The sequence below is a fragment of the Schistocerca nitens genome, chromosome 1 (assembly GCF_023898315.1).
Source record: "Schistocerca nitens isolate TAMUIC-IGC-003100 chromosome 1, iqSchNite1.1, whole genome shotgun sequence".
Taxonomy (NCBI): domain Eukaryota; kingdom Metazoa; phylum Arthropoda; class Insecta; order Orthoptera; family Acrididae; genus Schistocerca; species Schistocerca nitens.
Window position 1 is genome coordinate 1,099,770,118 of NC_064614.1, and position 21,177 is coordinate 1,099,791,294.

General features: G+C 43.8%; 1 protein-coding gene across 1 annotated transcript in view; it reads left to right on the top strand.

The window, feature by feature from the left end:
* The first annotated feature begins 1,227 nt into the window (after nt 1-1,227).
* The window catches only part of LOC126230929 (uncharacterized), a 344,514-nt gene continuing 324,564 nt past the window's right edge, over nt 1,228-21,177 (top strand). The window contains exons 1-2 of the mRNA XM_049942408.1: nt 1,228-1,406; nt 12,709-12,888. Coding sequence (XP_049798365.1) covers nt 1,244-1,406; nt 12,709-12,888 — 343 coding nt within the window. The 5' untranslated portion in view covers nt 1,228-1,243. The remainder of the gene's footprint in view (nt 1,407-12,708; nt 12,889-21,177) is intronic.

Genomic DNA, 21,177 nt, shown 5'->3' on the forward strand with positions numbered 1-21,177 from the left:
TAATGTCATTTGTAGTATTGGAGGGTAACTCATCTTGAAGAAAGAAAATCTTTTCATGAAAGAGTGCCGTAAGAATAGCATGTAATGCTGACTCTCCATGATACTGCGGACAACTTTTTAAGCGGTTAGTCATTTTAACTAGCGGATGTCATCACACTACGTATTTATTGTCATGAAATTTTTTGTAAATAATGCATTAGTGGTCAGAAGATTTAACGACAATACTAGAAGAAAACCGACCATCATTTCTATTAATTAAAGTTGACTTTAGCTCAGAAAGGGACGAATAATGCTGCTACCACAATGTTTGATAACTTATCCAATTATATTGAATGGCTGACACACATCGAAGCTAAATTTGAAAGTAATCTGTGTTAGTGTTCCTCCTGGGAAACTCAATTTATTGCATAGAAATTTTTTATTTGGAAACTTGTAGCTTATTTTGTGTAAAAATATTACATACTTGTATTTGTCTTATTAATCTGAATATTATTTTCGGTTAGGTGAATCCATTTGTAATAGGTCAGCATGGACCCATATTTAAGTACCAATGTAGTCCAAATTTCAGAGCAATATGTTTAATGGTTTTAGAAAAAATGTTCCTTCTATTTGCTAAAATTAACATGGAGGGGATGGATCGTTCCGACTCCCCTTAATATTCTGTAAACTGTGTTGTTGCATGTCATTACATTATATACTATAAATGACCTCTGCAACAAGTAATTAACGTGCTCGAATATTTTAACCAGTTAACTGCCAGCAGCTATTAATTATCCATAAAATATTGTGACAAGCAGCTTCATGTTAGTATACTTTAATTATACCAGTTTCGGACGTAGACCACCATTGCTTTGATTGTGTCAACAGGAAAAACACTGAAATTACAAGGTTGCACCAATACTGTTACGGAATACAAAGGAGGGAGAGGTTGAACTCTAGGCAAGTATCAGAACGGCGGACCAACAATAACAGTGCACTGATTTCGCAAGACCCAGAGGGGACATTTCGGAACACGGACACTGGTACACAATCTTCTGCAAAATAACACTTAATAACGACGTATCACATGTGCGTGGGCGGCCTCTGTCAGCTATGATGGATTGCTGTTCTTTGTCGGCCCCCGCAGTCCTTGCTGAGATACGGCTGATCCCCTGCCGCGTGAAACGTTCAGTGGAGTATATTAGCGGATCTGCAGCGAGCTTACAGGGCTTTGAGGTCGACAGTGCAGGTCCAACCTGGAGTGATGGCTCTGCTGTCGTCGCTGCTGTGCCTGTTGCTCGTGCTGGCCGCGTCGACCTCGCAGGAGGCGGAGGAGCCGCTCCAGTGGTGGCAGGCGGGCATCATCTACCAGATCTACCCCAGGTCCTTCAGGGACAGCGACGGGGATGGCGTGGGTGACCTTAAAGGTGTGTCACGAGAACTAACTATCTGGCGGCGACAGCATTCTGCGGAACAATCGGCTAAGAAGTAACACCATGCCTTCTGTTATAATTATGTAGAATTCTCCGTCCGTTTTGTCAGTGTAACCTCAAATGCGGACGCACAATTTATACCGCCTCGCAAAAAGTGAACCATTCATTGGGGGAAGAGGAGACGTAATTAAGAAATTTCCTGGCAGATTAAAACTGTCTGCCGGACAGAAAATCGAACTTGGGAACTTTGCCTTTAGCGGGCAAGTACTCTAGGCAAAGGTCCCGTGTTCGAGTCTCGGTCCGGCACACAGTTTTAATCTGACAGGAAGTTTCATATCAGCGCACACTCCGCTGCAGAGTGAAAATCTCATTCTGGAAACATACCCCAGGATGTGGCTAAGCCATGTTTCCCCAATATCCTTTCTTTCAGGAGAGCTAGTTCTGCAAGGTTCGCAGTAGTGCTTCTGTAAAGTTTGGAAGGTAGGATACGAGGTACTGGCAGAACTAAAGCTGTGAGGACGGGGCGTGAGTCGTGCTTGGGTAGCTCAGTTGGTAGAGCACTTGCCCGCGAAAGGCAAAGGTCCCGACTTCGAGTCTCGGTCCGGCACACAGTTTTAATCTACCAGGAAGTTTCATATATGCGCACACTCCGCTACAGAGTGAAAATCTCATTCTGGAGACGTAATTAAGTTAAATTTAATTTGTTAAATCAGTGAAATTTGCAAAGTACTCGGAACGATCACCCAACACCAGAATGACGTTGTAGTCTCTCTGACATAATTGCATACGTGATTCGGGTGGCAATGGTGTCATATAGCCATTGTATTTTGTCCTGAGGCAAGCGAGCCTTTGTTGTAATTATTCCTTGAAATCATATTTACTGGCACTGGGACAGAGTTAACGTCCGAAATGGTCACATACTTGTTCTGTCGGGGACATATCTGAGAATCTTGCTGGCCGCAAGGTTATCTCAACATCACGCAGAAATAGACACACCTTTCATGTGCGGAGCATTGTCCTGTTGAAAAATGGCACCACGATACTAGCGCATGAGAGGCAACACATGAGAACGCCCGATGTCCGTGAAGTACCGTTGTGCCGTCAGAGTTCTCTCAACCACCACCGACCGAGACCTGAATTCATTCCTGATGGCACCAGGATTAACACCAGTGTGGCTCTCCAAAACATTGTTCGGAATGCACCTGTATGCAGAACGCCGCCAAACTAGCCGTCAATGATCAACCGGCGTATTGCAGAACCGCTATGCGTCTATGAACACAACGCGACACCATTCATCAGTAGCGTATGCGTCCCGATCATGGTACCAATCAAGATACAGCCGTTTGTGTCGGGGTGTTAACGACAGCTATTCATGTGGCTGTAATTATTTAGACCGGCTGGTATTAGTGACCGATCAATGCTGCAGGACGACTCAGAATGTCGCAGGTAGTCCGTTACTTATTCTCGGATGGCAGGCACTGACGTGAAGTTACATAACTGACTATTACATAAACATCAAATCGGGTGTTCTGGGTGCTTCGCTTCTTTTGCTAGCCTAAGAGTCGTCAGGCACATTTTCACCGACGTTTTGGCAGATATTTAGAGTTCCGTTTTTGTAGATGGAATCGGCCCACACAAATGCTACACATCATATGTTTCATCCGATGTCCAGTGACAGCGGAAAACTCCGCTTTGTTTCACGTTACAACGAAATCTCCATTCGATAGAGCGGTTTCAAATTAGTCTAGCACGATATTAGATTTAGCGATGCGTAATGTAAAAGCTGAAGAATAAGCAGTATCCCAGCAGCGACTGAGCAGCGCTGCTACGTGGCGGTAAGACAATGCGATGCAGAAACAAGTTGGTCAAGGACTGCTGCTGGATTACCAGATAATCTTCGTGTTTCACAGTCCCTTTTAATAAGTACTGTAAAGAAAATATCGCACTAGACTAATCTGGGACAGCTTTGACGAATAGGTACGTGAAATTTCTCTTGAAAAATATTTTTGTTTGTAACGGGAGACCAACCAACGCTTTCCGTTGACACCGGGAGTCGCATTAAAGATGTGGTCAACAGTGCTTATTTGGAATGACTCCAGACACACATTAAAAAACGAAATTGCAAATATCTGCGGAAACACAGGAGAAAATACACCTGATAATGCTTATGAGAGACACCTGGTATACAGGGTGAGGAGAGATTAGCGCACTCGGACTTCGCAGCGCGATTCCTCACATACTGGCAACGCAAAAATCTCTGTCACAAAATTTCGTCCTTCGCCTCTTTCGGACAGTAAATGGACTTTAAAGATTGGCAATCTGTCTACACTGTAATGACATGTACGGTAACTACCTTTGTCAGCAGGCAGAGCAGCGCTTTGTAGTTGGTGCGGTGGACAGCGTTTTGGATTAGCATGCACGACGTCGAGCGTTCGATTCGGGTTTGAGGCGTACTTGCTTTTCTTTGCTAAATGTAGTCTGCGTGGTACGGTACCTGGCGTTTTAATCATCATACTGCGATCACAGTAGGTCTTATACGAAACATTTGCTGTTGCGTACTACGAACACAGGAAGGGAATTATAATAGCTTTTATTGGTCAGCTTTTATGGAAGCCTTTTGCACGTCGTGGACGCGAATTTCGCACCACTGCATCTACTAGATTCCAAACCTGGTTTCTGTGCGCCCTCCCCCAATGGTCCCATCGAAATTATTTGCAACGAATGTTGCTAGCTATACTGGTGACGTAAGGCGATAACGAAAAGTAATGGACCCGAGCGTGGCAACAATAATAGTGTTAACTGATGGGAACATTAGGGGAGGGCACACGCAAAACAAGTTTGAAATCAAGTAGATGCAGTGGCGCAAAGCAATACGCGTGCACGATGTGTAAAAGGCATAATTAAAAGCTGACGACTGAAAACGATTGTACTTCCATTAGGAGTGCTTGAATGCAAATGTTTTGCAGCAGACCCTATGTAATAACTGTATGACGGTTAAAACACAAGGTACAGTACCACGCAGACTAATTTCAGCAAATAACCCTCAACCCAGAGTCAAACCCTCGACTTCCTGCATACTAAAGCAAAACGCTGTCACCTGCACAATTTACACAGAACTCCTGCTGTACGTGGACAGAGTTTGTAAATGTACATTTGATTACAAATGGCTCTGAGCACTATGGGACTTAACTTCTGAGGTCATCAGTCCCCTAGAACTTAGAACTACTTAAACCTAACTAACCTAAGGACATCACACACATCCATGCCCGACGCAGGATTCGAACCTGCGACCGTAGCGGTCGCGCGGTTCCAGACTATAGCGCCTAGAACCGCTCGGCCACCACGGCCGTCACATTTGATTACAGTGTTGCCAGATTGCAAATATGTAACGTCCATTTACTGCCCAAAATACACTATGTCACAAAATTATCCGAACACCTGGCTGAAAATGACTTACAAATTCGTGGCTACCTCCATCGGTAATGGTGGAATTCAGTATGGTGTTGGCCCACCCTTAGCCTCGATGACAGCTTCCACTCTTCCAGGCATACTTTCAGTCAGGTGCTGAAAGGCTTCTAGGGGAATGGCAGCCCGTTTTTCACGGAGTGCTGCACTGAGGAGAAGTATCGACGTCGGTCGGTGACGCCTGGCACGAAGTTGGCGTTCCGAAACATCCCACAGGTGCTCTATAGGATTCAGGTCAGGACTCTGTGCAGGCCAGTCCATTACAGGAATGTCTTTGTCGTGTAACCACTCCGCCACAGGCCGTGCATTATGAACAGGTGCTCGATCATGGTGAAAGATGCAATCGCCATCCCCGAATTGCTCTTCAACAGTGGGAAGCAAAAAGGTGCTTTAAACATCAATGTAGGCTTATGCTGTCATAGTGCTACGCAAAACAACAAGTGGTGCAAGCCCCCTCCTCGCAAAACACGACCACACCAAAACACCACCGCGTCCGAATTTTACTGTTGGCACTACACACTCTGGCAGGTGACGTTCACCGGGCATTCGCCTTACCCTGCTATCGCATCGCCACGTTATATATCGTGATTCGTCACTCCACACAACGTTTTTTCACTGCTAAATCGTTCAATGTTTGCGCTCCTTACACTAACTGAGGCGTCGTTTGGCATTTACCTGCGTGATGTGTGGCTTATGAACAGGCGCTCCACCATGAAATCCAAGTTTTCTCACCTCCCGCCTAACTGTCATAGTACTTGCAGCGAATCCTGATGCAGTTTCGAATTCCTATGTAATGGTCTGGATAGATGTCTGCCTATTACACACTACGACCCTCTTCAACTGTCGGCGGTCTCTGTCAGTCAACAGACGAGGTCGGCCTGTACGCTTTTGTGCTGTACGTGTCCCTTCACGTTTCTACTTCACTATCACATCGGAAACAGTGGACCTAGGGATGTTTAGGAGTGCGGAAATCACAGGTGCAGACTTTTGACACAAGTGAAACGCAATCACCTGGCCAATTTCGAAGTCCATGTGTTCTGCGGGTCGCCCCATCCTGCTCTCTCACGTTGTCTGATGATTACTGAGGTCGCTGATACGCAGTACCTGGCAGTAGGTGGCAGCACAATGCAACTAATATGAAAAATGGATGTTTTTGGGGGTGAGTGGACTGCTGTAGCCGGTTGTGGGGTTGTTTACCACTGAGGGCTGCGGCGGGGACGAAGCCTCTCCGTCGTTTCTAGGTCCACAGTTCTATACAATACAATACAATAGATAGGCCGAGAATTTTGTTGGCAAGAATAACGGGATGACAGTTTTGAAATACCATATGTTATCAGTACTACAAAAATTATAAATGATAAAATCTTCTGAGCTCTCCTAAGAAAGTGCCGGTAAAATGGCCATTTCTCTACACTTTTTGGCGACGCAGCAGTCGCAAACCTCAAATAATAATAATAAAAAACTCTTATAATCGTTCGTGACCTCAGACTTTGGGGCGTGGCTTACGATAGACGAGGAGGGAAATCTATTAACATATGAGCTGAGCGAAAAGTTTACTGCCGTGTTACACTTAGGATGAGAGGAGTATGGCGTTGGCTGGAAATGCCTTCGTTGCTGTGGGTGGTTTCAGGTCACGAACATACCACAGCTGAGCCTCGCTATTGTCCTTACCTTGTTTCTGAAGTAGCTCCATTTTTCCATCTTCCGTATCCTGGTTGGATACAGAAGACATTAAGGTAGCTTCGAGGTTGCAGTACGGGAAATGGCTGTTAAAATCCGGAAGTATCGCAAATAACGTATTTTTGTTATTGTGTGCAGACAGTATAGTAGAAAGGGTACATGATTAAGATTATAAGTTATTTGGTTGTATACTCTATGTGGAATGTTGTTACACGTCTGGCAGCTACGGACTAAGTGGAACTGAGCTTGGATGACGCACACCATTACGTCATTCCATACTGCTTCAGTCCTATGCCAGGGTTAATCAATCGCAGTGCCTGTCGACCGGTGGCGGGCTATCATCTCTGCAACCTGCGACTAGGTATTTCAGTGAGAGAGAAATCTGCAGATTGTGCTGGTCAATAGCCGAACACACGATCTATCGAGATAGGACAGAACAGCGCGGGTAATCTCAGAATCACCACCTGAAGGGAAGGCCTCGGCGCACGTTACGTCACGCACAGCGGTCCAGCCTTGGCGAGGCGCTGCGTCGACAGATTCGAGGCGTACGATATTCAGTCTTTCTCAAACGATTTTACAGAATCTACCCGGAAAAAAAAAATTAATTTCTACGTTTCCTGTAGCTTCATATATTAGCTTCATGGAGAAGTGACCGTCGTTTCGTTAACGGTCATAGTTATTGTGAAGTTTCACATAGAGGTAACAAAGCCGAAAACGCAGCAATGAAATATAATGGTAATTATGAATTTCCATTTGGTGCGTATTTCACCATATGTTGCTGTCATGAAATGTAACTAACTTCTTGAATTTTTCTTTAAACTTGGGAGAGGGTCATTATCAGCTGTGTTAATGAAAAATTATGTAATTTTAGAATCTGTTTTGACGTTTTTTGCTGCAGACTAGAACTGACCCAATAAAAATCTTTTGTAACTCTGAATCTTTGAACAAAGGGACGACTAGGAGAACCTTGCCAAATATTCCTCAAAGTCGCTTCCGCTGATAAATAAAGAGATACAAGAGTCAGTACATCGCTCCGGTCAGGGATACGAAGAGAAGGATGGTGGGCTATCTGCTGCAATTTTTCAGATGTCACAGATAACTGAACTTTAGAAAGAAAATCTTGTGATAAATTTCATTGTGTCAGTTTACAGTAACATAAGAAAATAAATTCAAGTTTTTCATACTAACAAATTCTCATTTCATTACTTGTCAATGACTCTTAAAACATTACAGTCTCGAGAAAATGGATTTTATGTAGCACGTTCACTTCCGATTGTTTGAATGAAATTTTCGTAAGTTCCCACATATCTCGTAAACTGTTCGATATATCAAAACGAAATTTTGGCATATGATAGACACAAAGACGTGATAGTTTTCCCACACTGTTAACATACGGAACTTTATCTAAGGCGATATAGCAGAAGCTACAGATTTCATTTTTTCAAACGAGTGCTGCAATTTTTAAGAGTCATCGATGGTTCGGAGAAGAGAACTTGTCAGTATGAAAAACATGAAATATCTTCCATTATGTTATTGTAACCCGACAGAATGAGACTTTCCTTAACCTATTAACCTCTCTGCTTACCAATTGTTTGTTTAATACGACATTCTGTTTCAGGATTCAGCCATAATAGGTAATGCTGCATGTGTTTGTGCAAATTATACTGTGTATTCCAAAAGAAGCAACATTAAAACTGTAACAACCAATAATGCAGCCGTTACTCATAATTGATGATACTTCTTCAAAGGAGAAAAGGTTAACATTTCAGATAAAAATAATTGGCCAATTCTGTTCAATTTTAGTGAAATTGTGTAACCCATCGTATTTTTAATAGTGAACATCACAGATTGAAACATACAAATGGATTTTCTTCATATTCTTCATCTGAGAAATATGAAAATAATTCACAATAAATAGTGTATCATCTTTTCGTTCTCGTCCCATTCAGAATGAAGTAGTGAAAGTCTTCACCTTAATTTTCTTTAGTTGTGTTAATGAAAAATTATGTAATTTTAGAATCTGTTTTGACTTTAATGACTTGTTAACCACAGGTAAACAGGCATCAAATTTGTTAATTCTCATAGAATAATTCGGCCTTTTTTTCTGCAGACTGGAACTGACCCAATAAATCTTTTGTAACTCTGAATCTGTGAACAAAGTGACGACTAGAAGAACCTTGCCAAATCTTCCTCAAAGTCGCTTCCACTGATAAATAAAGAGATATAAGATTCAGTACATCGCTCTGGTCAGGGATACGAAGGGAAGGATGGTGGGCTATTTGCTGCAATTTTTCAAATGTCACAGATAACTGAAGTTTAGAAAAAAATCTTGTGATAAATTTCATTGTGTCAGTTTACAGTAACATAAGAAAATAAATTCAAGTTTTTCATAGTAACAAATTCTCTTTTCATTAGCTGTCAATGACTCTTAAAACCATTACAGTACTGGTTTGAAAAAAAAAAGGGTAGCTTCTCCAGTATCGTTGTAGGTAATATTCCATTTGTTAATGTTATGACAACGTACTCTCCGTTTTACCTTCCGTCATTTGCCAAAGTCTCTTTTCGATATCTCCGAAAATTTACGTTGTATGAGGGGTCTTATGAATATTTCATTCAAATGATCTCAAGTAAACATGCTACATAAAATTCATTTTCTCGAGAGTGGAGGCAGATACTGATCCCCTTCTAAGTTAAAAAAAAAAATTGAAGAAGCTAGCCACATCTCATGCACAGCAACTGTAGTCTAATATACACCAGAAGCAAATACATAGCGACACTTAAGTTTCATTGCTATGGTTTCGAATTTGTTACTTGTATGAGAAACATGACAGTAACTATTAGCAGTAGCGAAATGATGGGCATTTCACCATGGGGCTGACGTACAGGTATGACTCTCCAAGTAACGTAGAAAGCAATTTTTTTACAGAATAGATTCTGCAAAATCGTTTGAGAAAGACTGCAGACCGTGCACATCGAATCGGCCAGTGCAGCGCCTCGCCGTGCCTGGCCACTTCGCATGACATCACACCAAGCACGCCACGGCCTTCTCTCTAGCTAGTGGTGGTGGAAACATGCGGTCTTCCGTTATCTTGTCGAAAGATAAAGTCACGTAGACTTGGAAATCTGCGTGCAGCCAACGGCCCTATCACGTCATATACACCTACTGACGAAATTGCAAACTATGCGAACCAGAGGTGATCGTGACCTTGTGCCCACCGGCAGCCCATAGCATCACACCAGGTACTAGACGATGACGAATGGAATCGGGCAACTTTTGTCCTCCATACACGTATACTTCCAACATGATCATGGCCTTTTATTTCTTTTTTTTTTTTTTCAGTACCAGCAGTCATGTCAGTAGACGACGAGGTACCATACCTGTGGCCATTGTTGCCGTTTGGCACTCCACAGTCGATGAAGTACGCAGCTCGTGGTCTAGTGGCTAGCATTGCTGCCTCTGGACCACGCGGTCCCGGGTTCGATTCCCGGTCGGGTTGGGGATCTTCTCTGCCCAGGTACTGGGAGTTTGTGTTGCCCCTCACCATTTCGTCATAATCATCATTCGTGACAGTGGCTCGATTGGACTGCTGACGACCGCTCAGTTGAGTGCCCCACAAACCAAACATAATCATCATCACTGTCGGTGATTCTGTTTGCTGCTGCCTCATTGGAAGCCCAAAAAATGGTCACTGTGCTAGCAGTCCGTAATGCTCCAGACATCGTCGCACTGTCCCAGTGGATACTTTTCTTGCTGCAAAGAAACCCATTTCCCAACTCGTGGCATGTGACGTAGCCGTAAAATCTTGCACAGGCGAGTGAACAATGTCTCTCCTCTCGGGCGGTATTTGTATGGTACCGCTGAGGTACTGCATGAAGTTGCACATGGTTCTCCAGAACCTATCGATTCCATATTCGCATAACAGTCGTGGGGTACGGACCCAAGTGAGTAGCAATGCCGCACAGTGATAACTCACGCTCCATGGGCCACAAACATGCCCCTGTCGAATTCTACACGTGGTGCTGGAGGTTTCTCCTTCTTACACAAACCGTAAGACAACCTTCTCACATACGACCAACATTCAGATGCGATCTCCGAATGTGTAACCTCTTGCGTAACGTTTCATTGAATACAGAATGTAGATGGCATTACTACGCAAAACACCATGTGTGCTTAAAATGTTTACCGTTACCCAAGACGTTAATAAAGAGGCAGACGCGCCTTTAAGAAAAAGCAGAAATTATTGTGAACAACGGAATGACTAACACGGAAAATTCATAGCCCCAGCTGCGGATCCGAAAGTGGAGAACTGCATACTATTAAATTTGATATTAATGGAAGGTGTTAACAGAAACAAGTTTTAAATGAACGCATTAATTAATTCAACTGAAAACACACGTTAATCGCATCTCACTATGAAAGCAGTTCAATTGATATTACAAAATGTGTCCTAGGAGAATTATACAAAGTAAACCCGCTGGTTTTCAGCGTTACTTGAACGAAAATCTGAGCATTCGTTATGGACACAACTGACATTCTACAGTTCCTCACGATCTTCTATTGCTACAAATGCTGTGACTGTTCCCTTGACTGTTAGATTGACGAATGCATGCATCTCCTAAAGCACTGTCAGGCTTGAGACATAACTGTAAAGATTTAATTAAATGCGGACGGAGGGTTGTCATATGACTCCAGTGCTGCTAATAATGGCCACCGTAAATATTCGGCATGAGACTTACAGAAATACGCTAGTGCCTGTGTGGTATAGGGTGAGGGTCGTGCTGTCGTGAACACGAACTCTGCACCCTGATTGGCTGCAAAGATACGCACCAGATCTGTGCCTCCCCATCTCTGGACGAACTCTTCGACCCTTCCATATCTCTGTCTCACAACCAAGTCTCTGTGCTCTAACTGAATCATGCAGCCTCTTCTTTTCTTCCTGCCAAGTAGGTCATGCCTGCCAACCGCTGAATAAGTACAGTCAGTCAGCGAATAGCGTAATTCCTTTGTATAAAAACAATCACTCCAAGAAGGAGTGTCACGCTAAAATATCAATGACTTTACAATCCACCCTTTCTTCTCAAAAAACTATTGCTTCTGCCTCTGCTTTGCGAAGTCACAAACATTTTTACCAATTTTACCGTTCCACGCCAAGCAATTAACTTTGTATCAGAGGTCATCCTTTTATTTTTTTATTTTATTTTATTTTATTTTATTTTTTGGCAAGCTGTGTCCCTTTAGGACAGCGTAAGACTGTTATCTGTTGAATGAACTCTTCAAAACAGGAAAAGCGCCAGCCTCACACTAATAAACTTTCTTCCGTGGCTTCGGCGTGTCCCCAGTACTGGAAGTGGCTCACGAATGCACCATAGCTCGCATTCTCTGGAGCTCGGCCGGTGAGGTGACTTTCGTTGAGGCAACACCTGAGATTGCCAATTTGTGCATATGTCCGACGTGCTTTCTTCGTTGCAATGGACGGTGCTGTACTTGTCCAGATCAAGAGTTCTGCACTATTCCCATACATTCAAAAAAGTAGAAAGAAAAGAAGACCTGCACCACGTTAAATGTGCATAACTATGGTTTCAAGTTAGTCGGAAGTCAGTATGTACAATTGTTGTAGTCCAATCCTTTTTATAAAACATTCATGTCGTATTCCACCCTCTAATTATCCTCTAAGGGGAGAGTTATTCTCATACTAAATGAAGAGGGACATGCCAGATGGCTTGCTTCTTTTCACTATAACCTACTTAGCGCAGTTGCACTAAAATACTATTCAACATTGTAGAAGGAGACAGATTGTTACTTACTGTAAAGACATGGTGTGTGTGTGTGTGTGTGTGTGTGTGTGTCACCGACGAAGACTGTGGCCGCAAGCTTTATGTGAGTGTCTTTTAATTGCACCCGTCTGCAAATTGACGTGTCCTCTTTATGGTAAATAACAATCCGTCTTTTACTGCATTAACCATATTCCTCCTGGAGTTTCCATGTAGTACACTTGTTATCAATTTAAAGTTTGTTGTTTACCATCCGCATGATATTACAATTATGAAGTCTGGCACTGTATGTCACTGTTGGCATTTCAAATACACGTAGCACGCAGTACTTCCAAATCGCCCTCGTTCTTCACTGGTTGTGTGTCATTTGCGCCCACAGGTGTAACGGAGAAGCTGGACCACCTAGTAGAGGCTGGTGTAACAGGAGTCTGGCTGTCTCCGTTCTTCAAGTCGCCTATGGTTGATAATGGTTACGACATCTCCGACTTCACAGACGTCGATCCAGTTTTCGGTACCATGGAAGATTTCGACGAATTACTGGCTCAAGCCCACGATAAAGGTAATTCATTCCAGTTTGCTATTTTTTATGATCGTAATTCATAATTGTACTGAGGGCACTGCATATGATGCCAGTCACCGGATGCTGTAGCAAATGCTGTTCATTTTTGTGGGTAGAAATGGTTTCCCGATGCCCCACACTCACAGCAGACCATCGGTCGCCCCGAATGGCAGTGCGGAGGCGACGTGACATCCGCTCTACAAACAACTGTGGTCGTCCTTTGCAGCGGTTTACACGTGTGGAGACGTTGTCTCTGTGGCATTATAGATCCACCGGAGACACTGTAGACGGTGGAAGGCCGAATTAAAGCGTTATCTCCGATCAACTGCGGCCCACACGTGTCACATCGATTATCTTCCTACGCTGAAAGTCGGTGAACTCGGAACATGCTGCCACGTTCGGCACTCGCCTTTCTTTAAGAGACTGCTCTGATACTGGGTCTACATTTATGCCATACGCCCCATATAGCTGTGCCATTCGGGTGTTATACATGGCAAATCTTCAAATGATACAATACCTCCCACTCATTTTATAACAGTATTGTTTCTGTCTGACATCCATTTCTCCCTCTCATGTGATAATGTATTCATCTCTGCATATCCTTTACACAAAGTGTGCAAAACAACAAATGCTAGTTTTTGTGCAAAAAATTTTCCACTCGATGCGTTGTCATACAAGGCTTTTCCTAAACTCATTGACATGTATCTCACCACTTTTGACAACTTCTATTGCGAAATGTAAAAGAATTTTCATTCCATCTAGTGTATTCAAACTTTAAGATGATGAATATAAATTCGTTAACGCACTCCTGTAGTGCATTATTTAAAATGCTACCAGTACTAATTTTTGTTTTTCCATTTTCCTACTCCTCATGTTTCATTTCGATGCTGTACTGAAAATATAAGCCGTAACACAGTCTGACACATCATTAGATACTAGGCATGATGGAATTTCTATCATAAAAGATGATTTCACTGCTTCTGGCGGACCGCTACTTGTTTTATTTTTGTGTTTTAAGAAATGTCATATAGAACTGTGGGTTGGGAGACCGCGACTGGTAGATTCAGCTGCATAATTGGAGAAGTTTTCTTCCTTCGCGGAATTTGAAAGTCGCTCAATTTCTTCTTCCTCCAACGAGTCTACAGTGATATAAAATCTTTTAAAATACGTCATCGTCACCTTTGCCCAATGAAATTATTTAACTATGAAATCCGCAACTGAAATTTCGGCCGTTTGCCCTTTTCAACTGGAACAGGGCAATAAATTTTGTCAAAATTAAAAAAAAAAAGACATTAGGCTATACGAGATGTAATAGGATTGAGTGCAGATATTTCTGTTGGTGACTGAAGACAACATTACATCAGCATTTACGTCATTTGCAGTCGAATGATTGTAGATATAAAATTGAATGTTTTTAGGTTGGTATTACCTCCAGATACAAGTGGCACAAGCAAGCCATTAATGTTTATTTTACCCTGGGTTGTAGGTCAGACATTGAGACCTGGATACATGGACGCAAAACACGTAGTCTATATTGCCAGGCACAGCTCACCTTGTCACGCAGTTACGACGACAGAGCATGTTACAAGCGTGCAGAAAACATCAAGTCGTAAACTTTGTGTCGTGTTTGTGGGAAGACTGCTCGACGCAGAGGAAAAACAAACGACACACTGAGGTGTGTACATGCAACGATACCACATACAAAAAATATCTGCACTTATACCCGTTCCATCTTGTATATACTGGGTGGTTTCCCTAGTTAACACGTTATAGCACGGAAAATAGTTACCGAGAGGGGACCAAACTTGGAAGCATGAATGTCAAGGACATGGGGAAGAAAAATAATGCAGACTCCAATCAACTGAAACACTTTTAAAGTGCTGCTGCGGTACATGATGCCACTACATACTGGTTCCGTTACTGTTACGAAAGGGGCTCAATATGGCGCCCATCAATGTCCAGAAGAGTCTGAAAGCGCTGGATTGCATTCTGCACAGCAGAACGAATCATGTCCGTAGGTATGTTGGCTACCTCTCTTGATATGCTGCGCTTCAGATCAGCACATGTGTGAATGTTCACCTAGTAAATCCTGTCCTTCAGGTAGCCACACAACCAGGAATGACAGGGAGTGAGATCAGGTGATTATACCGGACAAGCATTTGGGAAACGATCGGCTGATAATTCGATCGTTTTTAAATGTGTTTCGGAGAAACAGGTGGACTTCACGAGCGACGTGCGGTGGGGCGCCATCTTACATGAAAACTGTTGAGTGCAATGCGTCTCTCTCCTGTAGGGCGGGTATGACGTGCTGGCGAAGCATATCACGGTAACGCTGGCCAGTCACACCGCACGTCTTTGGTCCTTGAGCGCCAACCTGTTCAAGAAAGAATGAAATTAGCCTTGAAGCCACAGCATGTGATGACACGTTCTCCATACAAAGGAACTTCATGCACAGTAACTGCAGGTGGAGATCCCCAAACTCAACAATTCTGTGTGTTCTCCTCATTCGTCCGTAGGAGTGTCCAGGGCCAGTCCTTGTCAACTTCAGTCCTTGTGAGAAAGTGGGGAGCGACGTCAACACGTCGTCGTGCGTCGTGTGGTGCAAGCTCCTGTACGATATGTATCTTGTACGGATACCATTTGAGAATGGTTCGAAGCACCTTCCGTACAGTGGACCACGGGATGTTTAACGGTCGTGACACAGAACGCGGGCTGCCTGACGATCGGGAATTGCGCGCAGCGTTGTCTGCCATAGAAACAGAGATTTCATCAACCACCTGTGGCGTAACTGGTCGTCGGCGTCTTCCCGGAGCGACGCCCAGGTCTGCAGTTGATTTGAACTTCTTCAACATGCTCCGCACAGCAGGTAGAGAAAGAGGATCCTTCCGTAATCCAAATGTGCAATAATAAAAGTGATTTACTAGTGACTCTATTCCTTGACTTAATAAAGTTGTTTAAAAAATTATACCAGTCTGATAGTATAAAAATGGTCAGTGAATAAAGTGATTAGAACATTCGCTATTAAAAACACATCAACTAAAACAAGGATATATTCAGAGGCAATTTTTGCCATGACAAAATAAAAAATCCTATAAACGAATGGAAAAAGTTTGCTCTGAATAAACTGTTAGCCCTTAACGACAGGTTTAGTCCACTTAGGGGTGCAGCTACGACTGTGCAGAAAACATCAGGTGGTAAATTATGTGATGTGTTTCCGGGAAGAGTGTTAGATGCAGAGGAAGAACAACTAACAGACTGAAGTGGGAACATATTACGGTACTAATGGTCACAATACCTTCACTTGTACCCTAACATCCTATATATTAGCTAACGAATTAGAGTTACCTATCGAATCATTCAGTGATCATACCAACACCGAAATAGAAGAAAGGCAAAAACGATGCCTTTAAAGTCAGTAAGGCAATTAGACTGTTGTTTATTTACAGTGTTACATTTACACTTACACGATCATGATTTTGGCTTCAAAGTGCCATTATCAAGTGTTTTAGGTGTTATAAAATGCCTACCTGTCGTAGGCAATGATGATCGCACTTTGAAGCCGAAATCATGATTGTGTAAGTGTAAATGTAACACTGTAAATATGCAACAGTCTAATGGCGGTACTGACTTCAAAGAAATATATTACGACTGTGGCCCCGCATTATGAAAAAATTTCTAAAACGATGAATTCTGTCTTACAAGGCTGTATCACTAAAGAAGTTCGAGACACAATTCTTCACTTGAGCCACAGCATGTGTTCCTAAGACACACTGAGGTGAGTGTTTGGGACACATAAAATCTGCTGAAATCGCGCAACAAAGGTAAGCGACTCACTCGACTTCATGCCCTAGACATACCTTCAGGTCTGTGTTGCTCTTAATCCGTCAAACATTCTGCAAAAAGACCTAGTGAAACTCAGCTCGTCCTGTTAGGTCATGCAATCATGAAGGCAGGAGACAACGTGGTCGAAATTATTGCCGAGCTGTTGACGTCCGGAAGATATTCGATACCCATTAGAACTGTCACTTAGCGAAACAATTAAGATCTTATGAAAAACGGTACGGGGTTTGCTGAGGTCATCGGTCCCTAGACTTACACACTACTTAAATTAACTGAAACTAACTGATGCTAAGAACAACAACACACAATTCCTGAGGGAGGACTCGAACCTCCGGCGTGAGGGGCCGCACAATCCGTGACATGGCGCCACAAACCGCGCGGCCACTCCGCGCTATATGGGGTTCGTCTTCAGAGTGACGACTTCACAGCAAATGGATCTCACCTTGTTGTTCTTAACGAGATGACATAGTCGGATGTGTAAGTAGCTTTGGGTCTGCATCAAGGGAGTGTTATAGGACCTTTTAAAGGAAACATTGGATAAAGTAGAAAGTTGCAAGAGACCGTTCGTGCATGATTCTTTTGTGTATATAAAACGTGCAAAGTAAAAAAATTGTAATGAAATGCTGGAAGATCAGCAAGGAATCGACGGTTGGTATAAGGAACACAGGTCGATGTTTAACATAAATAAATGTAACGTACTGCGGATAAATAGGCGGAAAGAAAAGTTATTATTCAAATAATCGATTGGTAATTAATTACAGAAAATAAGTAACAATAATTAAATATCTGATAACACACATTCGGAGCGAACTGAAGTGGACAAAGCACGTACAACTGCACTGCGCTACAGAGTTAAAGGGTGAGTTTTTTGAAACCATTTAATTCCCACCCATTGCCACGCTTAAGTTTGAAATTTAGCTCACAGCTGCGTGCAACCTTTCTTTAAAAAGCTGCAAAAGCATGGCGCCTTGCGACGTCACCCTCGGGTTCGAGGAGGCTTCAAATGGCAAGGTACTGAAACCCGAAAAAAGGGCTACAGCTCAGAAGTTCATGTTAGGTTCAAAATCGTTCAAATGGCTCTAAGCACCATGGGACTTAAAAAAAATGGTTCAAATGGCTCTGAGCACTATGGGACTAAACATCTATGGTCATCAGTCCCCTAGAACTTACAAGGGAACCTCCCCATCGCACCCCCCTCAGATTTAGTTATAAGTTGGCACAGTGGATAGGCCTTGAAAAATCGAACACAGATCAATTGAGAAAACAGGAAGAAGTTGTGTGGAACTGTGAAAAAATAAGCAAAATATACAAACTGAGTAGTTCATGGGAAGATAGGCAATATCAAGGACACAGAGACCACAGGAGCGCCGTGGTCTCGTGGTAATGTGAGCAGTTGCGGAGCGAAAGGTCCTTGGTTCAAATCTTACATCGAGTGAAAAGTTTAGTTTTTTTTTCAGTTTATGTGACAAACTCTTATGTTTTCATCACTTTTTTGGGAGTGATTATCACATCCACAAGAAATCCTAAATCGGGCAAGGTAGAAGAATCTTTTTACCCATTCGCCAAGTGTACAAGTTAGGTGGGTCGACAACATATTCCTGTCATGTGACGCACATGACGTCACCAGTGTCGTATAGAATATATCAGATGTGTTTTCCTGTGGAGGAATCGGTTGACCTATGACCTTGCGATCAAATGTTTTCGGTTCCGATTGGAGAGGCACGTCCTTTCGTCTACTAATCGCACGGTTTTGCGATGCGGTCGCAAAACACAGACACTAAACTTATTACAGTGAACAGACACGTCAATGAACGAACGGACAGATCATAACTTTGCAAAAATAAAGAAAGTAAAATTTTCACTCGTGGGAAGACTTGAACCAAGGACCTCTCTTTCTGCAGCTGCTCACGCTACCACGGGACCACGGCACTGCTGAGCTCACGTCCTCCTTGATGTTGCCAATGTGTCCCATGGCCTACTCAGTTTGTATATATTGCTTATTTTTTCACAGTTCCACACAACTTCTTCCTGTTTTCTCAATTGATCTGTGTTCAGTTTATCAAGGCCTATCCACTGTGCCAAGTTATAACTAAATCTGAGGGGGGTGCGATGGGGAGGTTCCCTTGTTAGAACTACTTAAACCTAACTAACCTAAGGACATCACACAACACCCAGCCATCATGAGGCAGAGAAAATCCCTGACCCCGCCGGGAATAGAACCCGGGAACCCGAGCGTGGGAAGCGAGAGCGCTACCGCACGACCACGAGATGCGGGCCATGGGACTTAACATCTGAGGTCATCAGTCCCTTACACATAGAACTACTTAAACCTAACTAACATAAGGATATCACACACATCCATGCCCGAGGCAGGATTCGAACCTGCGACGGTAGCAGCCGCGTGGTTCCGGACTGAAGCGCTTAAAAGTGCTAGAACAGTGGCCGGACTTCATGTTAGGTGTAAGGTGGGTTCATGATATCACATGGCACCAAATTTCACGACAATTCTGCCCGATGCCACCGAGGACGTGTCAGGCGATCATAAGGTCGTCACACACTCTCTTACCCAAATTTCACGCCTTCTTCCGACGCCTCTGCGATGGTCAGAACCGCTACACCCAGCGTTGAAAATACGGCATTTTCGTGTGAATGCCCAAGGAAAACATTACAGACACAAGTCCGCCGGCAATCGGGACGAAAGTGTGTCTGTGAAACCACCCCTTCCTTGGGGTGTTGATTACCACACATCTTGTGGTCGTAAAAGACTGTCTGCAGTGCGATGGGCAACAGGAAGAAGTTCTTCACAGGTTTTGACGCTGCTGCCCCTGCTACCGCTTCAATTATCTAACGACATTGTGGGGCTGCATCCCTAACGAACGTGATAGCAGTCGTTCGGAGCTCAGCACGACCATAATTTTTGCTCTCATGTACGGAATGGAAGCTCTAGGGACCATTCAAAACTATTTGATGAAATCTGAAGATGACCCAAAGCAGCTAAGAGCTTTTCCAGAGCTCCTACTTTGCGACCTCCTGTGGCGTGATAATTGGGGTATGCAACATTGGCACATGCGTGAATAAAACGGCATAGCGTCCTTCTAAGACTCTCCAGTTGGGCAAAATCCTCGGTGGCGCTCGCCCACCTTTATTGAGAATATTAAAAGTACACAGTTACCGATAGAAGCTATGATGGGAGTACCAGCGCCTGGAGGCAGGCTACCCTGTTTCACCGACACAATGCTCCTCTTGCGCCTGATAGTAGGCCATCCCGGCATTTGCCTGGAGAGATTTAGGGAAATCATGGAAAACCTAAATCAGGATGGCCGGACGCGGGAATGAACCGTTGTCCATCCGAATGAGAGTCCAGTGTGCTAACCACTGTCTGCAAGTACCTAGAACATCATCACAGGTTCTGTCTGTAAAGGGATGTTTGTAAAATTATCAATACATTTGGGTGGGTGCTACCAAGGGCTTTATCAAACTGGGGGGAGAGGGGGGTGGGGGTGGGACCTTAGTAGGTCCCTTTGCCGTTTTATTCTCTTCGGAGTCAATAACGCATCCCCCCATGATCACGCCACAGGAGGACACAAAATAGGAGATCTGAAAAAGCGTAAGCACTGTTAGTTGCTTCGTCTAACTGCTTTAAACAGTCTCCAATGTTTCCAACTTGTACACAAGAGCGAACATTGTGGTTGCGCTGCGCTGCGAAAGGGTACTATCACGTTCGATAGGGATGCAGACTCAGAATATGGTTAGAGAACGGTCGAAACACCCGAGGGTGTCAGCTGTGTCAAATACACTCCTGGAAATTGAAATAAGAACACCGTGAATTCATTGTCCCAGGAAGGGGAAACTTTATTGACAAATTCCCGGGGTCAGATACATCACATGATCACACTGACAGAACCACAGGCACATAGACACAGGCAACAGAGCATGCACAATGTCGGCACTAGTACAGTGTATATCCACCTTTCGCAGCAGTGCAGGCTGCTATTCTCCCATGGAGACGATCGTAGAGATGCTGGATGTAGTCCTGTGGAACGGCTTGCCATGCCATTTCCACCTGGCGCCTCAGTTGGACCAGCGTTCGTGCTGGACGTGCAGACCGCGTGAGACGACGCTTCATCCAGTCCCAAACATGCTCAATGGGGGACAGATCCGGAGATCTTGCTGGCCAGGGTAGTTGACTTACACCTTCTAGAGCACGTTGGGTGGCACGGGATACATGCGGACGTGCATTGTCCTGTTGGAACAGCAAGTTCCCTTGCCGGTCTAGGAATGGTAGAACGATGGGTTCGATGACGGTTTGGATGTACTGTGCACTATTCAGTGTCCCCTCGACGATCACCAGTGGTGTACGGCCAGTGTAGGAGATCGCTCCCCACACCATGATGCCGGGTGTTGGCCCTGTGTGCCTCGGTCGTATGCAGTCCTGATTGTGGCGCTCAC